Genomic DNA, 21,725 nt, shown 5'->3' on the forward strand with positions numbered 1-21,725 from the left:
CAGCTGTTTTCAGGAGACCCATGACATGGCAGTACCAGGCAGGGGAAAAAAAAAAACAAACTTTGGGAACAATCCCCCCCCAGAAAGACAATATCTACATTCATGGTGTTAGTATGATGTCCCCACACAGACACATACATGCATGCTGTAGTCACATCATCATGGTATGCAGCAATACACTGAAAAACAACACACATTAAAGCAAAAGTAAAACGCACACACGCTCTCTCTCTCTCACACACACACACACACACATGTATATACACAGTTCTGTGCAGGCATGCACACAAACTCACACAGGCGGATTCTTTTACATTAAGTGCATCCTTTTTTTTTCTTCTGGTGGAGATGGGGGGGGGGGTTAGGTGGGGACCAGCGTGAGACGAAACCCCATAGGGATTTTAGTCTACACCATATAAAAAAGAAGCCATTCAGTTCCTCGCTCACACATGACTGCTGCAGGCGGTTCAGAAAAAAAGAGACGCTCAAGGTGAAAACAAACAGCTAACAGTAGCGGATTGAATAAACCGTAAAGTACAAAACTGTTCAGGGGACGCATACATATTGTTGTATGGCATATTCTTTATAAACAAAGACAACGGATAAAATAAAATCGTTGTCCCTTCAATCATAAACTCTGGTCACATAGAGAACTGTTTATTACTGTCAGGACATAACAAACCCATTGGAACTGCTTCCGATCAGACACTTGCATGTCAAAACATGAAGTTTCTGAAAGGTGGAAAATTTCCACCGCGGACATGAAAATGAATCTTGCAGTGCCTATAAAATAAATCCGCACCCCTAGTGATTTTATGCCCGACCAGATGCAGATGGGGTCAGACCTTAGCAAACCGATCTAAAGAAAAAAAACGAGAACTCAACAGTCCCGTAAAGCAGTAAGTTTGCAGCAGGATTAAAGGTTAACGTACAGGGATTTGGAATATTTTTTAACTCATTCTAAAAGAAGTTGGCTACCTGGAAGCTACTGTTCAGGGGAAGGAAGCTTTTAAGGCACAGATAAGCCCACCAATCTTTTTTTATTTTTTAAGTCAAGGAATGGCACTGCTTTGTCTTGAGCACTTTGCTGAGGCAACAGAGCTCTTCGTAGAATTCAGCTTCAGTGGCAGCACTTTTAACATAAAATTGCAGTTTAGTTTAAAACCTCTTTGACCCCACATCCTTCAGCTTATGTACGTATGCTTAAGGTCACCCTTTTTGACAAATTCACTGAGATCAAATTAAAATTTTGATTTGTGTATTTGAAATGAGTCGAGAGAAAAACAGTCATTATGTAGTACGTTCCTCTGATACTCTGCAACCATTTATTTGTTGTTTTGGGCTCAAAAATGTCAATAACTGATACGATTTGCAGCTCAGAACGCCACAGGAACCAACAATTTGTGGGCAGACAAAAATAGGTGAGCGTGTGATTGGATGAACAATCACCACAGGGGCCAGTCAGAAGAGGAAATTATATATTGCAGTGAGAGCTGAAGGAACAACTTCCTCTTTGAGTCCTATCAAGTCACTTTGGTAACCACTACAGAGCCTCCGCCATTACAGATGCTGCTTCGGCGGACACGCCTGCAGCTGATTGGAGGAGGAACCTTCAGTGCGTAACAGTAATAACTGCAGGCCTTGTGAGACGGATTCCACTGTGACCTGACAAATATGGCTGCTTGTCAAGGTTATCCAAAGTCCGAATTATGTTCACTTTGGTAAAACTTTAAAAAAAATAAAATAAAACAACTAAAATCATGACTGGTTAAAAGGGGGGTGAACATTTTATGGGCACCGCATCTTTTAAATGTCAATATGGGTTGGTAACAAATCTGAAACATAAATTTCCAGAAAAAAAAAAAAAAAAAAAAACATTCACAATGGCTTATTTTTTTCCTGAACAAAATACCACTTCTTTAAGAACCAAATGATAAAATCTACAAAAAATTGAAAACAGAGTACACAATAACTTCCTGGAAAAAAAAATATTCACAAGGAAACATTCTGAAGAGTGCAATTTTTCAGTACCCTGCACCCCCCCCCCCCCCAAAGTGACGCACCACACTGTTCTTTGGCTCTGAAAAGCCTGTTCACAACTCTTGCCATATGTCTCCAATTCAAGAATTTAAAAAAAAAAAAAAAAAAAAAGAAGAAAAAAATAGAACACTGGGGGGTATTTTACTACCCCAGACATTAAAACTCCAACCATAAACCATTGAACCTGCAAATCACGACTGAAGCCAGCAGCGGAAATGTTCATGGCATCGAACCAGTGGGGCGCCGCTGGCCTGTGAGATGACTGTCACACGTGGGAGGGAATTAAGACGGGATCTGGGTAAATGAGCAGGGTCCCTCCCTGCAAAGAGTGGGCGAGTGTGAAATGGATGAGGCGATGTAGGGGCTCCCTCTGGTGGTGGGAAGAGAGCAGGGTTGGCACAGTGGCAGAGCTCCCTGGACCCTTGGCTCAGCTCAGCGCTGCTCAGTTCGTCTCAGAACGACGTGCGCCCTGTTTCAGTCCGATTCAGAGTCTGATGTGCCTGCAGAATTTGACTCACTGCTGCTGTCCTCTGACTTATTCTCCTTGTCATCCGCCCCGTCGTCATCGTCGTCGTCGTCGTCATCATCGTCGTCATCATCGTCATCGTCGTCGTCATCATCGTCCTTCTTAAAATGAACCATGTTTAGTGCCTTTTAACAGTTACTTTAATTTATCTGAAAATTTGACAGAACATGAAGCAACTCACTTCATCGTCGTCGTCGTCATCGTCGTCGTCGTCGTCGTCGTCACTAGATGAGTCTGCCTCGGAGGAAGCCCTCTCCTGCTCATCATCTTCGTCATCATCCTCGTCATCGTCATCTTCCTCCTCTGTGTCCTGTGTCACATGTCAAGAGCGTGAGACTGTGAACTCCAAAACTCAAAGACTACTGCAGGGCCTTGTACGTTTTGCATGAGTGAGATGAATAAACCGAATTGCCAGTAGGGGGCGCTATTTGTCCTTAAAGGAAAACGGCACGAGTTCAGTGACTTCAAACACCTGCCAGCTACTATCACACCACTGGCTAGAATAAAAAACAAATCTCAAGCTGCAAATAAAACTTGCAAATTACACTTGTCCTTTGAAAATGTATTTTCAGCCTAAACATGCTCAGTTTGCTGGAAAAGCTGTCTCCTGCTTCAAGTGTGGAACTTCCCTCACAAGGCCAAGGACGCTCCCTTCTCATGTAGCCAAACGTCAGTTTCGAGGAAAAGATCTTTTTGCTTTTTTTTTGAGGAGGCAACAATCGCTGATGCCCACATCTCGGAATTCGGCTACTCGGAGCAAAATGGCGAAGATGGTCAAAAAGCAAACAAACTGAAAGTAAGGGGTTTTCTGGAGGTGTTAAGCTATAGATATCAGAATAGTCAGCACTTACAGACTTCTTGACCTTTGCCTTGGGGCCTCCTGGCTTTGCAACATTTCTCCTTTTCTAAAAAAAAAAGGAAATAAATACACATTAATCATGTGATCTAAAAAATGCATGCTCCATTACTTCCCTAGGATTTCACAGGTCATCTGGTGCGAAAACTCACCTGAGAATTATATTCTTTGTAAGTGTTCCTCTCTTGTGAGGATAAACTCTGTGAGGAGGAGAAATTGCTTTTTAATATTAAGTCACAAAGATGTTCACCCCCCATTGTTGTCAAATACGGGACAAACCCATCTTACAGCGAGCCACTGTTCCAGTTGGACTTTGTACTGCTTCTGCTTCTCTTCTGCTATCTTCTTGTAGCGATCCTTCTCCTTCAGTGGCAGTTTCTGCCAGCGGCTGCCAATCTCAGTCATCCTTTCCTTCATCGGTAGGTGATTGAGCTCACCGTTGGACAGCATCTCCTGAGAGAACTTCTGATATCCATTTCTGCAAAGACGGGAGAAAGCAAAGTTACGACTTCCACACTGTTGATAGACGTGCCCACATTGCTCCGAGGTGATGAACTTACGATGGAGGTTTCTTGGGTTCACCCTCAAACTTCATCTTCTTCCCTGAGGCAATAGCAGCAGCAGGGGAGCGCATCTCACACAGGTCCCGCTATCAAAGACCAACAGCACCACCATCAGTGTCATAGATGATCCACAGTTTACTTCAAGCAAATGTCAAGTTTTTCCTCCAACCTCATATCTTTTCTGGTCTTCTGCTGCCTTTTTTATCCACATGATCTTTTCCTTCTTCTCCATGGTACTCCAAGTGGCTTCCATTGCTTTCTGGGCTTTGGGCCGGTCGCTCTATAAAAGCAGAGATTTGCAGAATGAGATGTCTGGGGCAGCAATGACTATTTGTTTTTGTACTTCATCCGCTTACTTAACCTTCCTACTATCTTTCGTGTCCTACTCTGTTGGAGGTTTTACTGTGACTGGCAGAGTTGCATCATCACCTTTGATCCCATTTTTAAGAGCTTTATCGATTTTTTTTTCCATCTTTTGCGCACACCACCGCAGTGGGTGCGCCCCCGACACAACCCTCCATGTGACATTAGAACATCCTGCTTTATAGCCTTCAGTTGCTTACCTAAGTCTCACTTTGACATCAAAACCCCCCACTGTCTCTTTTAGCAACATCATAGCTTCCTCCTACATAGAGCCGGATCCATGGAACCGGTCCAACCGCCCCCGATCTCCCCTGTGTCTGCATTTCCTTTAGCATTCGTTGCTATGAACATTGTCCTTAATCTTTCGTTGTTCTCAAAGAATTAACTATATATGCATTTTGTGCTGCCAGCCTAATTTCCATACCCTACTTTTTTTCTTCCCAGACAGTTGCACAGCATCCCCCTGGGGTGTCACCTACCACATTTGTGACACCAACCCCCAATCACCTTTGCACTCTTGATAGTAGTACGATAAAGGGCTGGGCTGCCTCTCCCTTTTTATTTTGATAAGTATATTGGATTCTGCTGACATCAGAAGTAGTGTTTTTTTAGTCACAGAATGATCCTATCAGTCAACTAGGCTACTAAATCAGTACACTAACTTTGCTAAATTAAACAGGATCAGAGAATTAAAAACAAATGAAAAGTTATTAGAACCTTTAAGCATTTTGCTCCTTCACCATTCCGTTTTAGGGGCAACTCATAGCTTTAAGGGTCACCTGTTGAAGAAGTATCTTTGGTGTAATGATCTGGAGCAGTACCTACTCAGTACCTATTGTGTACCTTAAATCTTGCCATGTAGTCTCCTATGACACTCTGCTGCCAGATGTCTTGAGCGGTCTTGGGTGGGTCAGGCAGACGACTGCGATCCTCCCTCTCCTTCTTCTCAGACTCTGCCTTCAAGACCGTTTCTAGGCATTTGTACTTCTCCTGCATAAGCAAGGCGATGATGCCAGTTAGCACAACACATCAAACGGATGCAACGGCTTGACTATCTTCTAAACAGCGGAAACCCAGAGTGGTTGTGCTCTTTACCACCCTTCCGTGACTTCTCACCTTCTTCTTATCTGGTAACTCGTTCCACATGCGCGCCAGGAGTCTTGTGAGTTCGCTGTCAGAAAGATCAGGTCGTTCTTGTTGCAGTTTGGGACGCTTCTCCTCCGAGAAGATAAACATGGCTGAGATAGGTCGTTTGGGTTTTTCTGGAGTTGCCTGAAAAGAGGAGATCAGACAATGCCGTCCAGATCCATGTAAAGTTAGATTTGCCAAAGGTCGTTCTTTCATAAATACGGTGCTTAATTGAGGCTGTGCATTACACAACAGTTATGTCAGACTTCACGTTTCAGTGATGAAAATCAAATAAAGTGCTGCATTTCTGGTTCACCTTTGCTTTAGAGTTCTTTTTGGATGCGGGACTGCTGGCCCCTGTGCCTCTCTTAAAACCGACCTTCTCCTCACCCAAGACCCGCTGCTGTTCCTCCTCTGACAAACCCTGGATTCGGTGTAGATGTGCATTTATTAGTTATTCAAAGCAATGAAAAGCTTGTGACTGGAAAACAGGACACATTAAGTGAAAGTTTGCAGGTACTGAAACTTACACTGAGAAATCTGTTCATCTCAATTTCAAACTCCTTCTTCCTCTGAAGGAGAAAACAAAGGGTGCCATTGAGACAGAAGCGGTACACCTTTCTCTTTGTTAATACAAGATGATGCTTCAGACCTCACCTGCTCACAACGTTTCTGGTAGGCGTCCTTCTCGTTCTGTTTTAGCAGCTTCCACCTTTGGCTGCACATCACCATGCGCTCTGTACTGGGCACGTCCTTCATGCTTGACATCAGCTCGGCACAGAACATGGAGTAACCATTCCTGAAAGCCCGAATGTGTGATATGTCACGTTCAAACATGTCGCTCAAAGCAGTTTTCTGCAGCATGCGGGATAACTTTGAGCGGGACTCACGGAGGAGGTTTGTCTGGTCTGCCATCAGATTTGTCTTTCAGGTGCCGCTCAGCCTTTGTCAGGGTGGACTTCACAATGTCTTCTTGGGTGAGGTTGAGCTCTGGATGCTGCTGGATGTACCCACGCATGGTCTCCTGCACACAAACCCATCATTAACAGTGACAAAAGCATTCCCACTGACCCAACACATTTTTTTCCCCACCGGCTACGGGCAAGCTCTCGCCATGGCTTCACCTCGTATTGCTTCTGTTGCTCCAAGGACTTGGAGATCCACTTCAGTCTCTTTTTGTCAGACAGCTGCGTCCACTGCTTCCCAAGGCTGTCCTTAATGTCCTTCGTGGTTGCCTGGTGTCACACACATAAAAATGAAACTGCCTGATGTGGAAGAGTAATTAGCCTGTTTGTTTGCAACTGGAACCTACATCTGGGTGTCCTTTGAGGAAAGCCTTTTTTTCATGGTTGTACCACAGCTGCTGCGGAGTCTTGGGCTTCTCTGGTACATTTGAGCCTTTCTTGGCCATGCTTTCCACCAGGTCTGGGTGTTCTTCTCTACATGTCAAACACATTTTGCATAAGAAATGAATTACAGCTGAAGACAGGTTACATTCCTACGTGATAGCCTCAGAATGAAAATGATTATATGTAGAAAGGGGGGGGGGGTTGTCTCACCGGAACTTCATCATGCTTTGTACAAACGATGATTTGTCTCTTAAGAAGTCGTCAACATATTTTTTCTATGAACACAAAGACAGTGTGGCAGACGTGTGAGCAACAGTACAGCACTGAGTTGATTAAGGAAAAAAAAACACTTCAATATTGGGAGGAAATGCATGACTGCCATACATCTGTGGATGTAAACATTTCAATTGAAATTGGCAATTTCATAGCCTTACAACTGCAGACAAAAGGATATTTTAATCAGCAATATTTATTCCGGCTAACCTTTTTTTTGTCTGGTAGCTCCCTGTACTTCTTGGAGAGGATTTTAGTTAAGTCCAAGTTGCTCATCTCAGGGTGCAACTTTGCATATTTTGCCCTCTTTTCCATGAAGAAGCGGAAATATGGAGTCAGGGGCTTTTTGGGGAAATCGGGGTGCTTCTGTGTATCAAAGGGGAAAGAAAGTTAATGAAGACCAACCAGTTTATCACAGGAGGTCATTGGAAAGATCTGCTATTTTACCTTTAATTTCTTGCCCTTATAAGGGTTTTTGATGAAGTCCTGAGCATCAAATATCAGCTCTGTCAGGGTTCGGAATTTACGGATCTGTGACAGAAATCGACAAACGCATTCGATTATACATAAAATTGATGTTTCAAAACCAGCAACCCCCGTCATCAGACCCCCGCTCACCTCTTTAGACACCTCTTGCCACTTTTGCTTACACATCTCTGCTGTGTAAGAATTGAAGGCCACTTTCTTCCAGTCCAGGTGAGACTCTGACGTTTTGTATTTGGTCAGGTCTTTGGGGGGCAGCGCCACTTTCATGGCATCCAGCAGTTTCAGCAGGTCATCCTGAGCCCACACTGGAGATGTGCAGAGGATAAGCAACAAAACAAGTTGGAAAAGGGAAAGTGTTGTCTAAATTGTTGAAAACGTTGGCTAAATTTCTGCTTAGGTACTGGAGGATGTGCTTAAAATGTAGTATAATTTAACCCATAGGCCGGTTTCTTTGTACATATGAGAATTAACACTTTGATGCCTGCATCTGTTATGTCGCTTCTGTGACTCGTTGAAATTCAACATTTAAATATAAATAGAAGAACCTTGGTCTTGGGATGTCGCCTCCATGTCTCCATTCATTTGTGGGTGCGCAGTCTGATATCTGCGAAAACAAAAAAAAACAAAAAAAAACGAAAATTATCATGGGTATGTCGTTTAAAAACCGATACAATATTGTTTTTTTATTTAACAAATGCGTTAAAGATCGCGTGCAATCCGATTGGATGCCGAAATCATTTTTTTTAAATGTATAAAATTTTAAGTGTTCGTTTGTTAAAAGCGCACATTTAAACCGCATCTCGCTTCGTCAAAGCGTCTCCATCTTGGATCCAGACGCAGAGCGGTGCTTCCAAAACGTGGGATTTAAATTTGCCTCGACATAATGGGTTATATTCATTACACCGCCCCTTAAACGTTTACGCTACATGGTGAGACATAGGCTATTGCTTGTGACGGCTTCAAATCTCAAATAACACCGCAGAGGGCTTCAACCGGGACAACTGGCTCTGACAACGGCAGCCTCGGTGGTGCGCAAATTTCGTCGGACGGAATTTAGCGTCCATTCCGCTGCCCTTTTTTTCCCTCACTCCCTCCTCGATCGAAAAAAAGTGCCGCGGATACAACAGGAGCGACCATTTTCTCCCCCCGGACCGCTCGGTAATGGAGGATTTTCAGTCGCGGCGGAGGTTGGGGAGGATCCACGGAAGGAGGAAGCGAATGGACGTCGACGGACGGGCAGCTGCAGGCGACCAGCTGACCACGGGGATCTGCTTTCGGTCTCCGGCGAGGGGGAATGGTGGCCTGGAAGCGAGTGCAGTGAAATGCGCCACTCGGCAGAGGCGCCTCACCACCGACGGATGCGGATCTCGCTCCGCCACGCAGACCTGTAAATCTCGTCTCCGGCTCTTTGTTTGTACTGGAGCGAGGAAAAAGCAGCAATATTCTCGGCTCCAGTGAATAAATGTGTTCGAACAGCATTTCAAGAAGGCTTTATTAGGGTTTTAGGCGCTTCGTGTCGGGATTTTAGCGCAAACCCCAGTACATTCTTCAGCGAGGCGTAGCCGAGCTGCGCTCCAATGATGGCGGCCGCTCGTTGTTCCATCGTGTCCTTGATCGCCCCAGCTAACTGCGGCGTCCTCGGTCCGAGAACCGTCGCCTCCTCCGCCACGCAAACCCCGATTTCAACCTCGAACGAACAATAGCTTCCGCCTAGACGCCGTTAGGGGTGAAACTAGACGTTTAATTTTATTATTTATGCGACATTCCGCGACGCCAGACACGAACCAGGGCTCTCTTCGTGAGCAAGGGCGACTTGGCAGGCTAAAGGCAGCTTAGAGGGGGGCACACAGCCGACATGTCTAACCATACAATGAACCGCGGAGGAAAACGAGCAAAACTCGTCGAAATCGAACAAAATACAATAACCGACGCTCAACCCGGACTAAATTCACAACCACAACAACAATATTTATAGGACTAATCGGATTTTCGGGCGAATGTTGGGTTAAATTTGAAACGTTTCGGCTACGTCAGTCTAAACAAAAATGTCCGAGACTAAGACCGCGGCGGCGGGCTAGTGGGACTTGTGGAGGTGCATGAAGAAACCGAGGGGGGAGAGAAACACGTTTTTTTGTTTATTAACCGTGCGATACACCACGACCGTATTTAGTATTTTGATTCCGATCAGTGTACATTTGAGTTAACGAGCTGCGCGGGGTTTAAACGACTCTTTCCCCGATTAAAAACACAAATGTTAGCTTGAAGGAAACATCCGAGACGGAGCAGACCGACTGGCGCGACAAACAGCTCCAGGTCCGCCATGCTTCGCCTCAGCTCTACAAGGAAACCTACCGTGACAAGGTCCAATGGCGCACTGCAAACAGAGAAAACGGAGCTTAAAACTAAACCCAGGGCGTTGCAGACTCCCTTCCCTTCGACCCAAAAGCGCATAAGCGAGGGCAAGAAGGCGGGTTCTCCGTGCTCGGTCGTCGGTGGTTCTGGGCTAGTCACTGAGAGAGAGAGGGGGAGAGAGAGGGCGAGTCTCTGCACGGTGAGATATTAAACCGAGATCCCAGATGGCTAACCGAGAGAGGCGGCTGGCTGTTCCGCTAGCAGCCGCATGGAGGTCTCGGCGCGGAGACCACCGTTGATTTCCATACGCAAAGGAACCCCGGCGAGAGCACGACTCGGCGCCTTTTCGTTAGGCGGTATCATTCGGAAGCCCCCTCCCCCCGAGCGGCGCGATGATACGAGAAAAAAACGCCGAATCCGCCGTTACCTCCGGGCCTTCCCTCCAGAATCTTCCCCGCCGTAGAGGACAAGAAAATCGGGTATGGCCGCCCTCGCCTGTGCTCCGACGTCCCCCCACGGCCGTTTGTTGTTTTCGCTACCACAAAGAGATTACCCAGCAATACGCGTGTTTTTAAACGAAAAAACCGCACCTCGAATATTATTGTTTTTCGGTTTTTGCTTTGTTTCGTCGCTATTTTCGGAGCTCCTCTTCCGCCGCGCTGAGTGCTGCGTTCGCTTACCTGCGTCTCGGCGTGAGCCTCGGCGTCGCTGTGGAGGAAGAAGGGGAGGGTTGAACGATCGCCAGCACTGCGCCGTCCACGCAGAGTTCCAGTCCCCGCAGAAATGATTCTTCCCCCCCGCCTCCATCTCACTTGCCGTCTCCCTCCAGTCAACGCGCAGCAGCCTCCTTCTCTCCACCCAACCATTTCGCTACACCGTTTCGGCGACGTGTTTTTCCCGACCCGCACCGTCGTTTCCGAGTCCAATCGAGAGCGGTTATTGAAGTTGTGGGGGGCGACGGTTCCCGGAGCCGCCGCCGCCGACATTTGCGCCGGGTATTTTTGATCCGGTAGTAACTGTCACGGCAGCTCCGAACGGTGACAGTTTGCACAACCGGATTGGCGACCGCCAAACTTCACGGTTTCGTTTTTTTTTAATGACTTGAGCATTAAATATTTAAAATCTTTTTGAAAAAAAAAAGTTTGAATTTCCACTTTGATTTTAACGCCACTTCTCTGCATCAGATGTCACCATGTGAGGGGTCTCCCAACTGGCCTCCGGAGGTTCGCCACATCGCGGGAATCCTGTATTTTAGCGAATTGTCAGCGGCTGTTTGACAGCTTCATGTTGGCCCAGCGTGGCTTTTTCTTTCAACTCCACCTTGTGTGTTTGTGGGTGGAACCCGCGGCCGTCCAATCCCGGCAGTCCGATACAGGGAAAACAAATTGCTTTCAGGCACTCGGCCTGTTAAACGACGTTGCGTTCGCTTGCCGTCGGAAATATCCCAGGTTCCTACTCCAAACACAGACACCAAAAATGGACTCCAACCGTTTAAAGGGTCTTGATTGCAAAGTGTGCTTGCTGTATTCAAATGTGACGCTGACAAATCGATGTGTAACCCGGTCGCTGTCTGTTAATGTACTGTTTGTCTTGAATGTAAGTCGTATTTAATTCCTAATAAAGCAGTCGTAACTTGGAAATGTCACTTGATGTAGTTCTCTCGCCGTGGGGTGTGTTATTTCAGAAATGTGGAATATACGAGGCTTTTCTGTTAGTGCCGTTCCTTTGAGAATTCGCAATTTACCAGTGAAACTTGAAAGCATCACAGGGTTGAGTGGCAGCCCTTGTCGTCCACTCTGCTCCACTGTCTTGCTTAAGAGTAGAGGAATACAAGTGCAGTTTTCACAACATTAACAAAAAGTCAATTTAAAGGCATTTTTTTATTTCACCGTGAAACATCACAGCATCTGCAACACCTAAATCGTAGACATTTCTTTGGCATCACAAATAAAGCAACGCATATAATTTTCCCTCCCCAGATCATAGTATCATTACATTTGCTCTTATTTGATTTATTCATTAATATATCTGCAAGTAATAATTTATCTGGCTAATGACTCTGATTTCAAAGTTACAAGTGCAATTACACACTGTCCGGGGACTACCTAATCAAGTTAACTATACACAACATACCAAATGAAGCAGTCTCAAGTAATACAAAACAAAGATGTGAGAGTAAACAACAGGAAAACACAATCATTTATCACCTATTCAAATTCCACTATCATTTATCAAGTTTCACACCTGTAGCAGAGTGATCCACACTTTTGCAGCCACAAAATGACTGTCACTCAAGAACAATGAGAAAACCTCGTTTTCTGCTTTAAGGATGACAATTGGTCTGTTAAGGTATTGAAGCAAAATTTAAGGAAAAACTTGTACTGTTAATGCCCAGTTATAAACAAAATGACCCCAGTTCATAATCTCATGCCAAGTGAAAATATTAAAGCAGGACTGCGAGACAGGATTAATGTGATTATGGGATGACTCAGGACACGCTATACATTGAGATGACAACAGTGTCGTTGAAAAGTGGTTATATTGGTCCACAGTCACAGATACAGGTTCAGTAACAGGAATAATGTGTGACATTCCAAAATGACTGGCAATTTCCCTTTAAAACATCAAAATAAGGTAAAGAACTGCAAATTTTAAATACATTCCCCTGAATATGCACGACATGTATTTAACATTGAAATGAATCACTGTCACTGTGGTTCATTGTAAAGTTGCTGGACTGGTTGCTCACGGCAACGGGGACTCGTCGTACACGTCCACCCCAGGCTCCTCCTCAAATGTCACTTTGGCATCGTCCGCATCCAGCTACAAGAGGGAGATGGGGGAGGAGAGAGAGAAAGGGAAAGAGAGAGAGATGTGTGACCACAACCCTCTGAGCGCCGTCGACGTCAAGTCGGTGAATGAATGACACTTACGCATTTCATCTCCATGACAGAGAAGATCCTGCCTGTCATGAACATGCGCAGGGGGATGGTGAGGATGAGCACGAAAGGCAGTGCCAGTGAGAAGGGGCTCATCTTCACCAGCCACAGGATGGCCAGGCAAACCAGCTGGATCAGGGTGAACAGGTGCATCCTCATGGTCTTCACCTGCACATAACACAGAGCATGCAGACACAATCACTTTCATGAAGAGGCCTAGAAATAACAGCCATTTTGCTGTATGTGCGTTAAGCATCTTGAAATATTCATCCAAACTTTATATATATCAGGCTGTTAGTGTTATATCGGATATCAATGTGCACACATTTTTAAAAAATGCAATCAGAATACAGTCATACCGCCTAAACAAACAAACACATACATGAATAAATAAATAAATGCATACATACATGGATACATACATACATACATAGAATCAGCATTACATATTAGAATCAGCAGTACATGTTATAGAAGTACTAAACTTTTTCAAAATACATTTCAAGTTGCTGCAGGTCGATCTGGAGGATCAGACTTATGTGGGGCCTTTCTGGGGTTTTGAGAAATTTGCATCAGTAGCCCCAGTGATGTAAAGATGACATAGACTAGAATAGAATAGAATATTCCTACAGTGGGGAAATTTCACACACAGCAGAAAGTGGATCGTGCAGCAGAGGGCATTAATAATGTGCAGCATGAAGAAATATAAAAATCTGAAGAAAATATTAAAGTATAAAACTAAAATAAAAATAAAGAAGAAATAAAGATAAATACTATAAATTATATATAATCAATTTAAACATGTGCAAAAGCAGAAAATAGCTGTGTACAACAAACGCTTACAGCAGCAACACCTTCGGGTGAGTGGGTGAATGGATGCATGGTGAGTATGAGATGGTGAATGCCAAAAATAACTGAAAAATGATTCTACACAGAATTAAAGATATTCCCTACCCTGGTGGCATAGGGGTCAGAGGGATGATACTTCTTGGGCGTGATCAGCAACAGGATTCGGTCCCACATCTGGATCCCGCTCAGAGAGGTGATACCCATATAGAGGAAGATGCCAAACAACGCCGTCATGGGAATCATCTTCAGGATGGGTTCCATGTAAATGGAGACACCTGGTGATCAGAGAGCATGCAGCAGATTAATAAAATAAAATTGTGATTTATTTCAGTCCTCCAGTATGCATGTTTGCAGTGTGGATAGCGTCACCTACCAACCATGATGGCAACCAGAATGCCACTGACCCGCTGCTCCAGGACGCGCTCAACTTCTGGCTTTGGACCCTTGGACATGATAGTGAGAGCGTTGGCGTGGGTGACGGATCGCACGGTGGCGGCGCTCAGCCAGGGCACTCCGAAAATAGAGGAGATTCCCCCCATGGTGACGAGGAGCAGCAGATCGAAGTGGAAACCGGATCCTTTCACCATTTTACGCTCAGGTTTGCTCACGATCAGACTGGGTTGCAACATGAACAGAAAGCAGGTGAGTAGGAATAGATGTGAGTTCTGTCAGAGAGCGACAGTTTCATCTTTCATCACGTACGTGGTAATCTGGGACTCGAGGAAGATGAGGATGAAGACGAGCAGTGCTGGTACACAACATGCACCCATCATCCAGTAGGGGAAGGTTTGTCTGTGCCCCATGGGATTAATGAACCAGCCTCTGGCACTTGGTTTGGTCACTTGCACACCTTTTGGCACAACCAGTTTCTGCAAGGACAGAGTATATTCATCTTATTAGGTGATAAAATGGAAGAGGACAATTGCTCTTTGGACAAGAACTCAGGGCAACCCGGAAGGCCTTCGACCTGTGATATCGTTGTTTGCGGTTCATTTTCCAGCCTCCCTAACGCGGTTACGTAAGATGTTTATTTTTCAAATGAACTGTGTGAATGACAAAAGGCTGCGAATGGTGTTATCTGATGAGAAAAAGTCAATGAGAGTTGTGTCTATGTCTGTTTGCAACCGTTTCCTGAAAACAATTACTGCTTCTTTGCTTATTGCTCAATGTTACTCTTAACCTGTTGTGGATTTGGTTCGCCATCAGACCATCGACGGTGTCTCTCGGCAACCATCTCACCTCCGATTCAGAAAAACTGATAAAATGGAAAAGCTTTTGCAAAGCACCAGCTGAAACCACCGCTTCTGGAACGTACAGGATGGGTGGAGGCCACCCTTGGTTTGTGCCACAGGCTTAGCATTGCTAGGGCTGGCCTGAATACTCTGTTGCAATCTGCAGCTCTACCAACAGATGTCACTGCATCCCTCACTTGGGTCCGTTTTGTAAAAACATTTATGGATACATCAAGAAAACTACACACTGTGAGCAGAGGTGACAATAAATTACATTATATTACAACACATTTGCACATCGAGTGTTCACCTGAGTGTAAGCGTCTGCAATGCTGATGTCCACGGCAATCATGAAGAAGATAGCGATGGGCACGCCAAAATCTCCAATCAGGCGACGGAGCTGTTTAGTTGGAAGGGACAAGAAGGGACTTGGTGTTTAGGTTTCTTGCTGCAGGGGCTTAACAAGGAAAAATGCATTTTTACATTGTGACCCTAAAGTGCAGAAGGTTGAGCTCACCGGGCCGGGGAGGAAATGACCGCTCTTGAACTGGCGAAGAAAATATGCGATGAAGAAACACCCAAACATGAGGCACATGGACAGCAGGGCAGTGTTGGGGTAGGGTCGCTCAAACTCTTTCAGCTTGACAGATTTAGTGCCGTTGTCATGATCTACGACATGTTCCCTGTAGACGAGGTGGAACGGGTCCTCCAGCGTATCGTTGAGATACTCGTAGTTCAGAATCAGAGGGTGAGTTTCGAAGATCTGAGCGGAGGGGGGGTAATTAGAGAGAGTCAGAACAGGAAGCAACGAAAAAAGCGACCCTCCCCACGACGAGACGGTTTCAGAGATGATATCCGACAAAAACAAGCGGATGAGAAAACCTTGATGAGCTTTTTGAAGGTCTCGTAGATGAAGATGAGAGAGATGAGGATGGAGAAGATCTCTTGGGTGAAGCGTGATATGAATCGAACCAAGAAACTGCCCTCTACAGCCACAATGATGACCACGATCACTATCAGCCACATCCCCACCCAGATGCGGCCCACAATGTACTCAATGTTGTTGGATTTGCAGAACTAGCGTGGAGTCAACAGATACAAAAGTTGACATGAATGAAACGGAGAGATGGTTATGATGAGCAGAGGGCAGAGCATCTGAGAATGCAGCTTGTACGTACGGCGTAAAAAGCCTCCTCAAACACTAGCAGTGGTCCGGAAAAGCCTATAACCAGGACAGGCTGGGCGGCGATGAGACAGAAGATGATACCCTGGATGCTGGTGGAGATCATGAGCTCTGATACGCCCATCATTTTTTCGGTTTTGTCAGCTGGGGTCGGACAGCAAAACGAGTTTCAGTTTCATTTTCACTGTAAATCGAACACCAAAGGTAAATCACGCATCTCTCCGACGCTTCGGCACATTCTCACCTAAAAGGCCCCCGAATGTGATTGCCGGTGACAGGGCAGCGAAGTAGATGAAAATGACAGCAGCAAGGACCTGGGCGTTCAGAGCGTCCGTGTAGTCGCTGAGGTAGTGCTTGTAGCGACGTGTTATGTCCTTGACCATCCCGCCGAAGGGATAACCCGTGCGGGCCAGCGGGTCCTCCTTGGGCGGCTCCGGGGGTTTCTCAACTGTGATGGGAAACATGTCAAACTGAGCAAAGTCCTTCACGGTGTCTCGAGTGTACAAATCTCATTCAAATGTGGCGTCGCTTGTGGCCAAAAGGTGAGGATTCTAAACCTGAGGTTTTAGGATAAGATTCAAATTGGCCCTGCCCACTCATTTCATACAGGCTATTAAGACAAGGCATGTCTGTTATTATTTTCTATCCTATAGCTATTTCTCCTCCCGTAGGTTCCCCTTTTGTGACGCTCGACTGTGGTGTGCTTACTTTTGACCCTGTCACCAAAGGCCAGACGGCGGTCAGAGGGGCGAATTCTATCCTGCAGCATTTTCTTCTGGTATTTAATGATGGGCTCCAGCATCTTTTGTTCCTGGATCTCAGTGGGAGGGATCACAATGCTGCAGTCCATGAAGTCGGCGATGGCGTCGGTCACATCCTCGGGGGTCTTAGCCAGGAACGCTTCCAGGCAGAACACCTGAGAGGGAGAGGCGGGGGGCGACCACAGATACGTTTACCCCCTGACACATGTTGCCAATCTCCGAGGGTTCCGGAGTCTCTGCTCTTTCTCACCCAGTCAGCCATGAGGGCCCCCATGGCGCGGCCGCTGTCACTGTAGTCTATCCCGCTCCGACTGGGGCCCACCAGGACAAAAACAAATCGGACGGGGATGGGACACTCCAGGACAGACTCCATCACCACAGAGTCGCTCAACCTGACAAAAGCCATCACTGGCTTCTGCAAGACATCCACGACCCCTGGTGGGGAGAGACTCCTTTAGCCAAGGATCACATCACATAACCCTAGGGGTGCGTCGTGTAATTTGTCAAACATGGATGTACCTGAGAGGACAACGGAAGCCTCAATGTTTTCAGCGCAGGTTCTCTGCAAAAGCAACAGAGTAGCAGTGACATGTAAGTGTAAGCCCTGCTGGATATATACAGTATGCACAGGGGGAGAAAGGTCAATAAAAATAAAAGGGGACTATACCTTGTTGTTAACAGAGAAGGTCTGCATCTCAATATCTCCAGAAGGAGTGACCTCAGGACCCTGAGACTGACTGGAGGGCACAGAAATACGATCAACGTAAAGTATGATAATTGATTGCGCAATCTAAAATAAGAGACGGGTATAAAATGACTATGTATAACTACAATCCTTAATCTGCTGAATGACAGGTATCTATAATCTGAATCCTATTGATCTTCTGCAGACTGCAGGTTCTTCTTCTTTGTATTCTTATGATAATGATGACTATTATTGCATTGATGTTTAATGGATGGCTTCCCTTTTTTATGATCCCATTTTTAATCAATTTTGGACGACATATTTGTTTACAGCTTCTGTTGTAATTTGTTTATTTTTTACCCCTTTGTCTTGTTATTTATATACAGAAAATCATTCATTCCCTATCTATATCTCTTATTCAGCATTCTGGGTTGCATGAGCCTATCCCAGCTGTCATTGGGCAAGAGGTGAGGGGTCACGCTGGACTGGTCACCAGTCGAGCACACCGGGCAATTTAGGGTCGCCGGTAAACATACTGCATGGAGACCATGGCGCCCAAGATAACAACAACAATTAAATCAGATTACCTGCGTCTCATGAGGAGCACTCTCAGCAGGTCATCTCGATCACTGGCCCGGATCTCATTCTTATTCAGAAGCTCGTCCACCACTTTCTCGGCCACAGTGAACAGATTGCTGGCATTCAAGTCGAAGATGATGGCGCCTGCGGGCAGGGACGGGCTTAAACTTGCGTTCTTTTCCATCAAATATTTCTCAGGTGATTCATTTAAAGCAGGATGGATCAGAATCACCTGTACTCATGACCCTGCGGAGTTGGATCAAGCTCTTGAAGGACTGGAAAGAGACGTGGGAAGTGCCCCATTTTCCGGTTGTGGTGTTGAGATTCTCCTCGTAGCCCAACCAGCGGCTCGTCTCCTGCCAGGCGTTACCCTGCAGCTCGTTCAGCTCCACGTAAGCCTGAGGTTAAGCAACATCGCCAGCCTATTATCACTGGGTTCGTAACTTGGACCTCAAGTGAAGGGTGAGGTTCGGACAGACCTGAGCGTCGCCTCTTGTGGTGGCATTGGTGTTGAAGTTCAGGAAAGCTGATTGAGAGATGAGAAAGATGGAGGGAAGGTTTGCTTAAAAGTTGTCTTTGGAACAAAACCCGGCCAAAATTGAAAGCATTGATGATGCAATAAGAGTAGCCAAACCATCGGCAATTTTGGGGATGACCAGGGCTTCGTGAGGCGGCTGGTCGTCCTCCTCCTCGGGATTGCTGTTCTCCAGATCGTACACCTCATCCTGGTGTGGTGGACTCCTGGCGGTGCGGAGAAATATGAAACACATATAAAATCAAAGATGACCCGAAAACAATATGCTAACTAAAAACCCAGATAGCCAGAAGAAGATGAGGCATGATTCTGATTAAACTCCATGATCCAAATTGTATCAGTGGACAGAAAAAAATGGGTCAAAGTCCAATTAATTAAAATTAATTTCATTTTCCCTCATTTCTGTAATTCATCAATAAATATGTGCATACCTTTTAGAATAAATAAATAAATAAATAAATAAATAAATCAATCAATAAACAATATCAAACAATTTTAATGCTAAACAACAGACAGTTCCTCATCTCCGGCATTGTAAACATTTGTCCAATAAAATCCAGAAGTCATCACAGCGTATAAATACCTTTTTATCTTTATTTACAAGTTTATTTATCATTCATAAGTTTTATTTTATCAAATCTATTTCTCTTTTGTAATGATTCTCATCAGCTGCTGGGTTTTTAAACCTCTCTCGCTATTGGTGCTGTTCCATGTATGGCCAGAGGAGGGCAGGAATGCTCAAACATAACTCTCATCACAGACACACTCCTGGCATCAAAACTCACTGGACCCCTCCACATATAGCAATTCACTTCCTGTCTACACTTTGAGTAATGATGTCAGAATATTTACAGATAATAAGCTTAATTCCATGTGACTAAACTGAATTACTGTTAATAGACCGAGAGTTCCAGTTGTCCAAGGTTTTATCTCTCGCAAGTCAAAACCGATAGGACACTTGGCGAGACATTTATTTGTCTTTCAATTTAATACTTAAAATGGAGGGACTTTTTGCTTTTTGAAGGATGCTTTTATCCTAAACTGTTGTGGTGGAGAATCTATTATTATAGCAAACGCTTGAATTCAGACAACCAGAGGGCAATGAAGGTGCAGCAGCATCGATTCAGAGCCATGCTGCTCTGCAAATGGTGATTATTCATCCCGCTGATTTTTTTTTTCCCTCTATTTTATGACAGAAACACACTCAAAGTTTCCACTGTGTTGGCCTCACTCAGCCGCTGGGGTTCAGAAATTCACCGCCAACTGAGAAACCGGTTACAAAAGTACCTTGTGCCCCCAAAAAGAACAGGAAAGAAAAAGGAAAAATAGGCTGAAAGACAGTAAATCTTTCACAGGGAGAAGGTGACAATTCTCTGGCTATGACTATTGGCACTTCCTACTTTGCAAATAAAGTGCTGCTGTGAAATATCCACAGTAGGAGGCCTGAACGAACCAAAACCTATGATCGGACGACCATCGCTGTGACGGTTCACATCTTATCTGCACCACTTGATGTATTCAACTCACCACTAATTTGTCGCATTAACTTTGACTGATGGTGAGGTTAAGAATGCATAACACACACACACACACACACACACACAAAGTGTAAAGGAGCAGAAAGATCACACACAGACTCACATTCTCAGTGGGGATGGGAAGGCGGTGTCGCTGTCTTCGTAGGACATGGTGCTGCCCTAGATGACAGGAAGAGAGCTCAATTTATGCTCTCCACGTTGAAACACACACGCACACACACACACACACACACACACACACACACACACACACGAGAAAGTGACCAACCTCGTCAAAACTAAATTTGCTTTCCATTGATGTTTACCAGGTTTAAACCCTCAGCTTCTATTGTACATTTCCTGTGGAAAAAGGATCAAATTCAGTGAAACATGAAAATATATAAATAGCTTTATTAATGATTTTTTTTAATTTAACATTTTTCTGTTGATGTGTTAAGCATCAGCAGCCTTAATGCAGATTTGGACGCCTAACGCCGCGTTGTACGTCCCCAAAAGCAGATAATGGAGCAGCCGTTGAGAAAGTGAGCTTCATCTTAGTTTTAAAGGAGGAGATACAGAACCTTATCTCTGGGCTACACGTTTGTCTCCTGCCAGACACCTCTGTCCTCAATAACTGCACAACAAAATCACTAATATGCAACATGAGAAACTTTCAAATGAATAAAACCTCAGGTTTGCATTTTCGGCTTCTTATGTCGCAATATGTTTTTAGTCATTTATATCATAATCTGACAAACCACGGAGCATAATCGAATGTTTCCTGTCAGGCGGCTTCAGCTGGAGTCAGGAGGCTTCACAAGAAAGAAGATTTGTCACGCAAACTTTTCATACCTAGAATTATAAAAAAAAAAAAATGAATAGCAATGCTGTGACAAATCCGAGGGTGTTTGGAGCCCAGCTGACTCAAGTGCTCACTGATGGCGAGTTTCACCTAGTAACACACAACAATATACAAACACAAAGCTTGTCATTGTGTAGAGATGTATAATTTTTGCCAGATAACCGTGTCAAATGTTGAAATATCTCACTGCCTTGTGGTGGCCGACAATGCAAATCTGATGCAACCTTCAGTGCACGTTCACAGAGTAATGCAAAGTGAGATATTTGTTGAGCATGATCAGTTCATTCGAAAATAAACCCTGGCATTACAAATTGGTTTGAAAAGAATTCTTTCAAAGAGATAACGCCCGGCGTCCCGTCAGCATCTTAGAATCAGCCGCTAAGGAATGGAACCCTGCTCTGTCTATTTTGACCTCTCGCTTCATGCTAAAGCTCCTCTCTGACCCCTGTCCTGGGGAGGCCACGCCCCTACCTGCACGCAGGTACTCCCACCTGGTCTCTGGCGTGGTCAGCAGGAAGATCACCAAGCTGTCAGTCTTGATGCGCCTGGCGACAAAGTGACCTGGGACGGTACGCAGCCAGAGGAGCGGGAGCACCCGTTTGAATACCACCTCTGCCCCAGAAGGTGCAGGACCCCACAAACCCCTC

The 21,725-nt window shown here is 45.2% G+C and overlaps 2 protein-coding genes and 1 long non-coding RNA gene across 5 annotated transcripts; 1 reads left to right on the forward strand and 2 right to left on the reverse strand.

The window, feature by feature from the left end:
- Positions 1–641: 641 nt before the first annotated feature.
- ubtf (upstream binding transcription factor) lies at positions 642–10,883 on the reverse strand. 3 transcript variants are annotated; one of them, XM_086176007.1, is made up of 22 exons: positions 10,617–10,883; positions 9,937–9,958; positions 8,130–8,188; positions 7,717–7,889; positions 7,546–7,629; positions 7,309–7,464; positions 7,036–7,100; positions 6,789–6,915; positions 6,601–6,711; positions 6,367–6,500; positions 6,134–6,275; positions 6,007–6,048; positions 5,793–5,900; positions 5,465–5,620; positions 5,192–5,338; positions 4,155–4,265; positions 3,983–4,071; positions 3,711–3,900; positions 3,575–3,622; positions 3,418–3,471; positions 2,748–2,876; positions 642–2,667 (listed from the first exon to the last, which is right to left on the reverse strand). In XM_086176007.1, the coding sequence occupies exons 1-22, from the start codon at positions 10,741–10,743 to the stop codon at positions 2,515–2,517; spliced, it is 2,427 nt and encodes an 808-aa protein (XP_086032133.1). In that variant the 5' UTR covers positions 10,744–10,883; the 3' UTR covers positions 642–2,514. The 3 variants fall into 3 exon arrangements, with proteins under 3 accessions (XP_086032133.1, XP_086032134.1, XP_086032135.1); XM_086176008.1 differs by lacking the exon at positions 9,937–9,958 and having other exon boundaries at positions 10,617–10,733; XM_086176009.1 differs by lacking the exons at positions 9,937–9,958; positions 10,617–10,883 and adding an exon at positions 10,527–10,604.
- On the forward strand, positions 10,210–11,576 carry LOC147217458 (uncharacterized). Its single transcript, XR_015108959.1, has 2 exons — positions 10,210–10,415; positions 11,121–11,576. It is a non-coding gene; the product is annotated as an uncharacterized LOC147217458 (long non-coding RNA).
- A 225-nt stretch (positions 11,577–11,801) lies between these two features.
- slc4a1a (solute carrier family 4 member 1a (Diego blood group)) lies at positions 11,802–21,725 on the reverse strand. Its single transcript, XM_086176010.1, has 21 exons — positions 21,570–21,725; positions 20,506–20,576; positions 20,341–20,396; positions 18,799–18,905; positions 18,644–18,690; positions 18,397–18,562; positions 18,173–18,308; positions 17,568–17,637; positions 17,420–17,462; positions 17,151–17,335; positions 16,848–17,055; positions 16,384–16,587; positions 16,135–16,283; positions 15,839–16,033; positions 15,474–15,719; positions 15,267–15,356; positions 14,427–14,593; positions 14,098–14,339; positions 13,830–13,999; positions 12,870–13,043; positions 11,802–12,759 (listed from the first exon to the last, which is right to left on the reverse strand). Exons 2-21 carry the CDS (start codon positions 20,530–20,532, stop codon positions 12,682–12,684), a joined length of 2,760 nt encoding a protein of 919 aa, XP_086032136.1. The 5' UTR covers positions 20,533–20,576; positions 21,570–21,725; the 3' UTR covers positions 11,802–12,681.

Source organism: Fistularia commersonii, chromosome 28, assembly GCF_037954325.1.
Source record: "Fistularia commersonii isolate RoL2024-O1a breed Wild chromosome 28, RoL_Fcom_v1.0, whole genome shotgun sequence".
Classification (NCBI taxonomy): domain Eukaryota; kingdom Metazoa; phylum Chordata; class Actinopteri; order Syngnathiformes; family Fistulariidae; genus Fistularia; species Fistularia commersonii.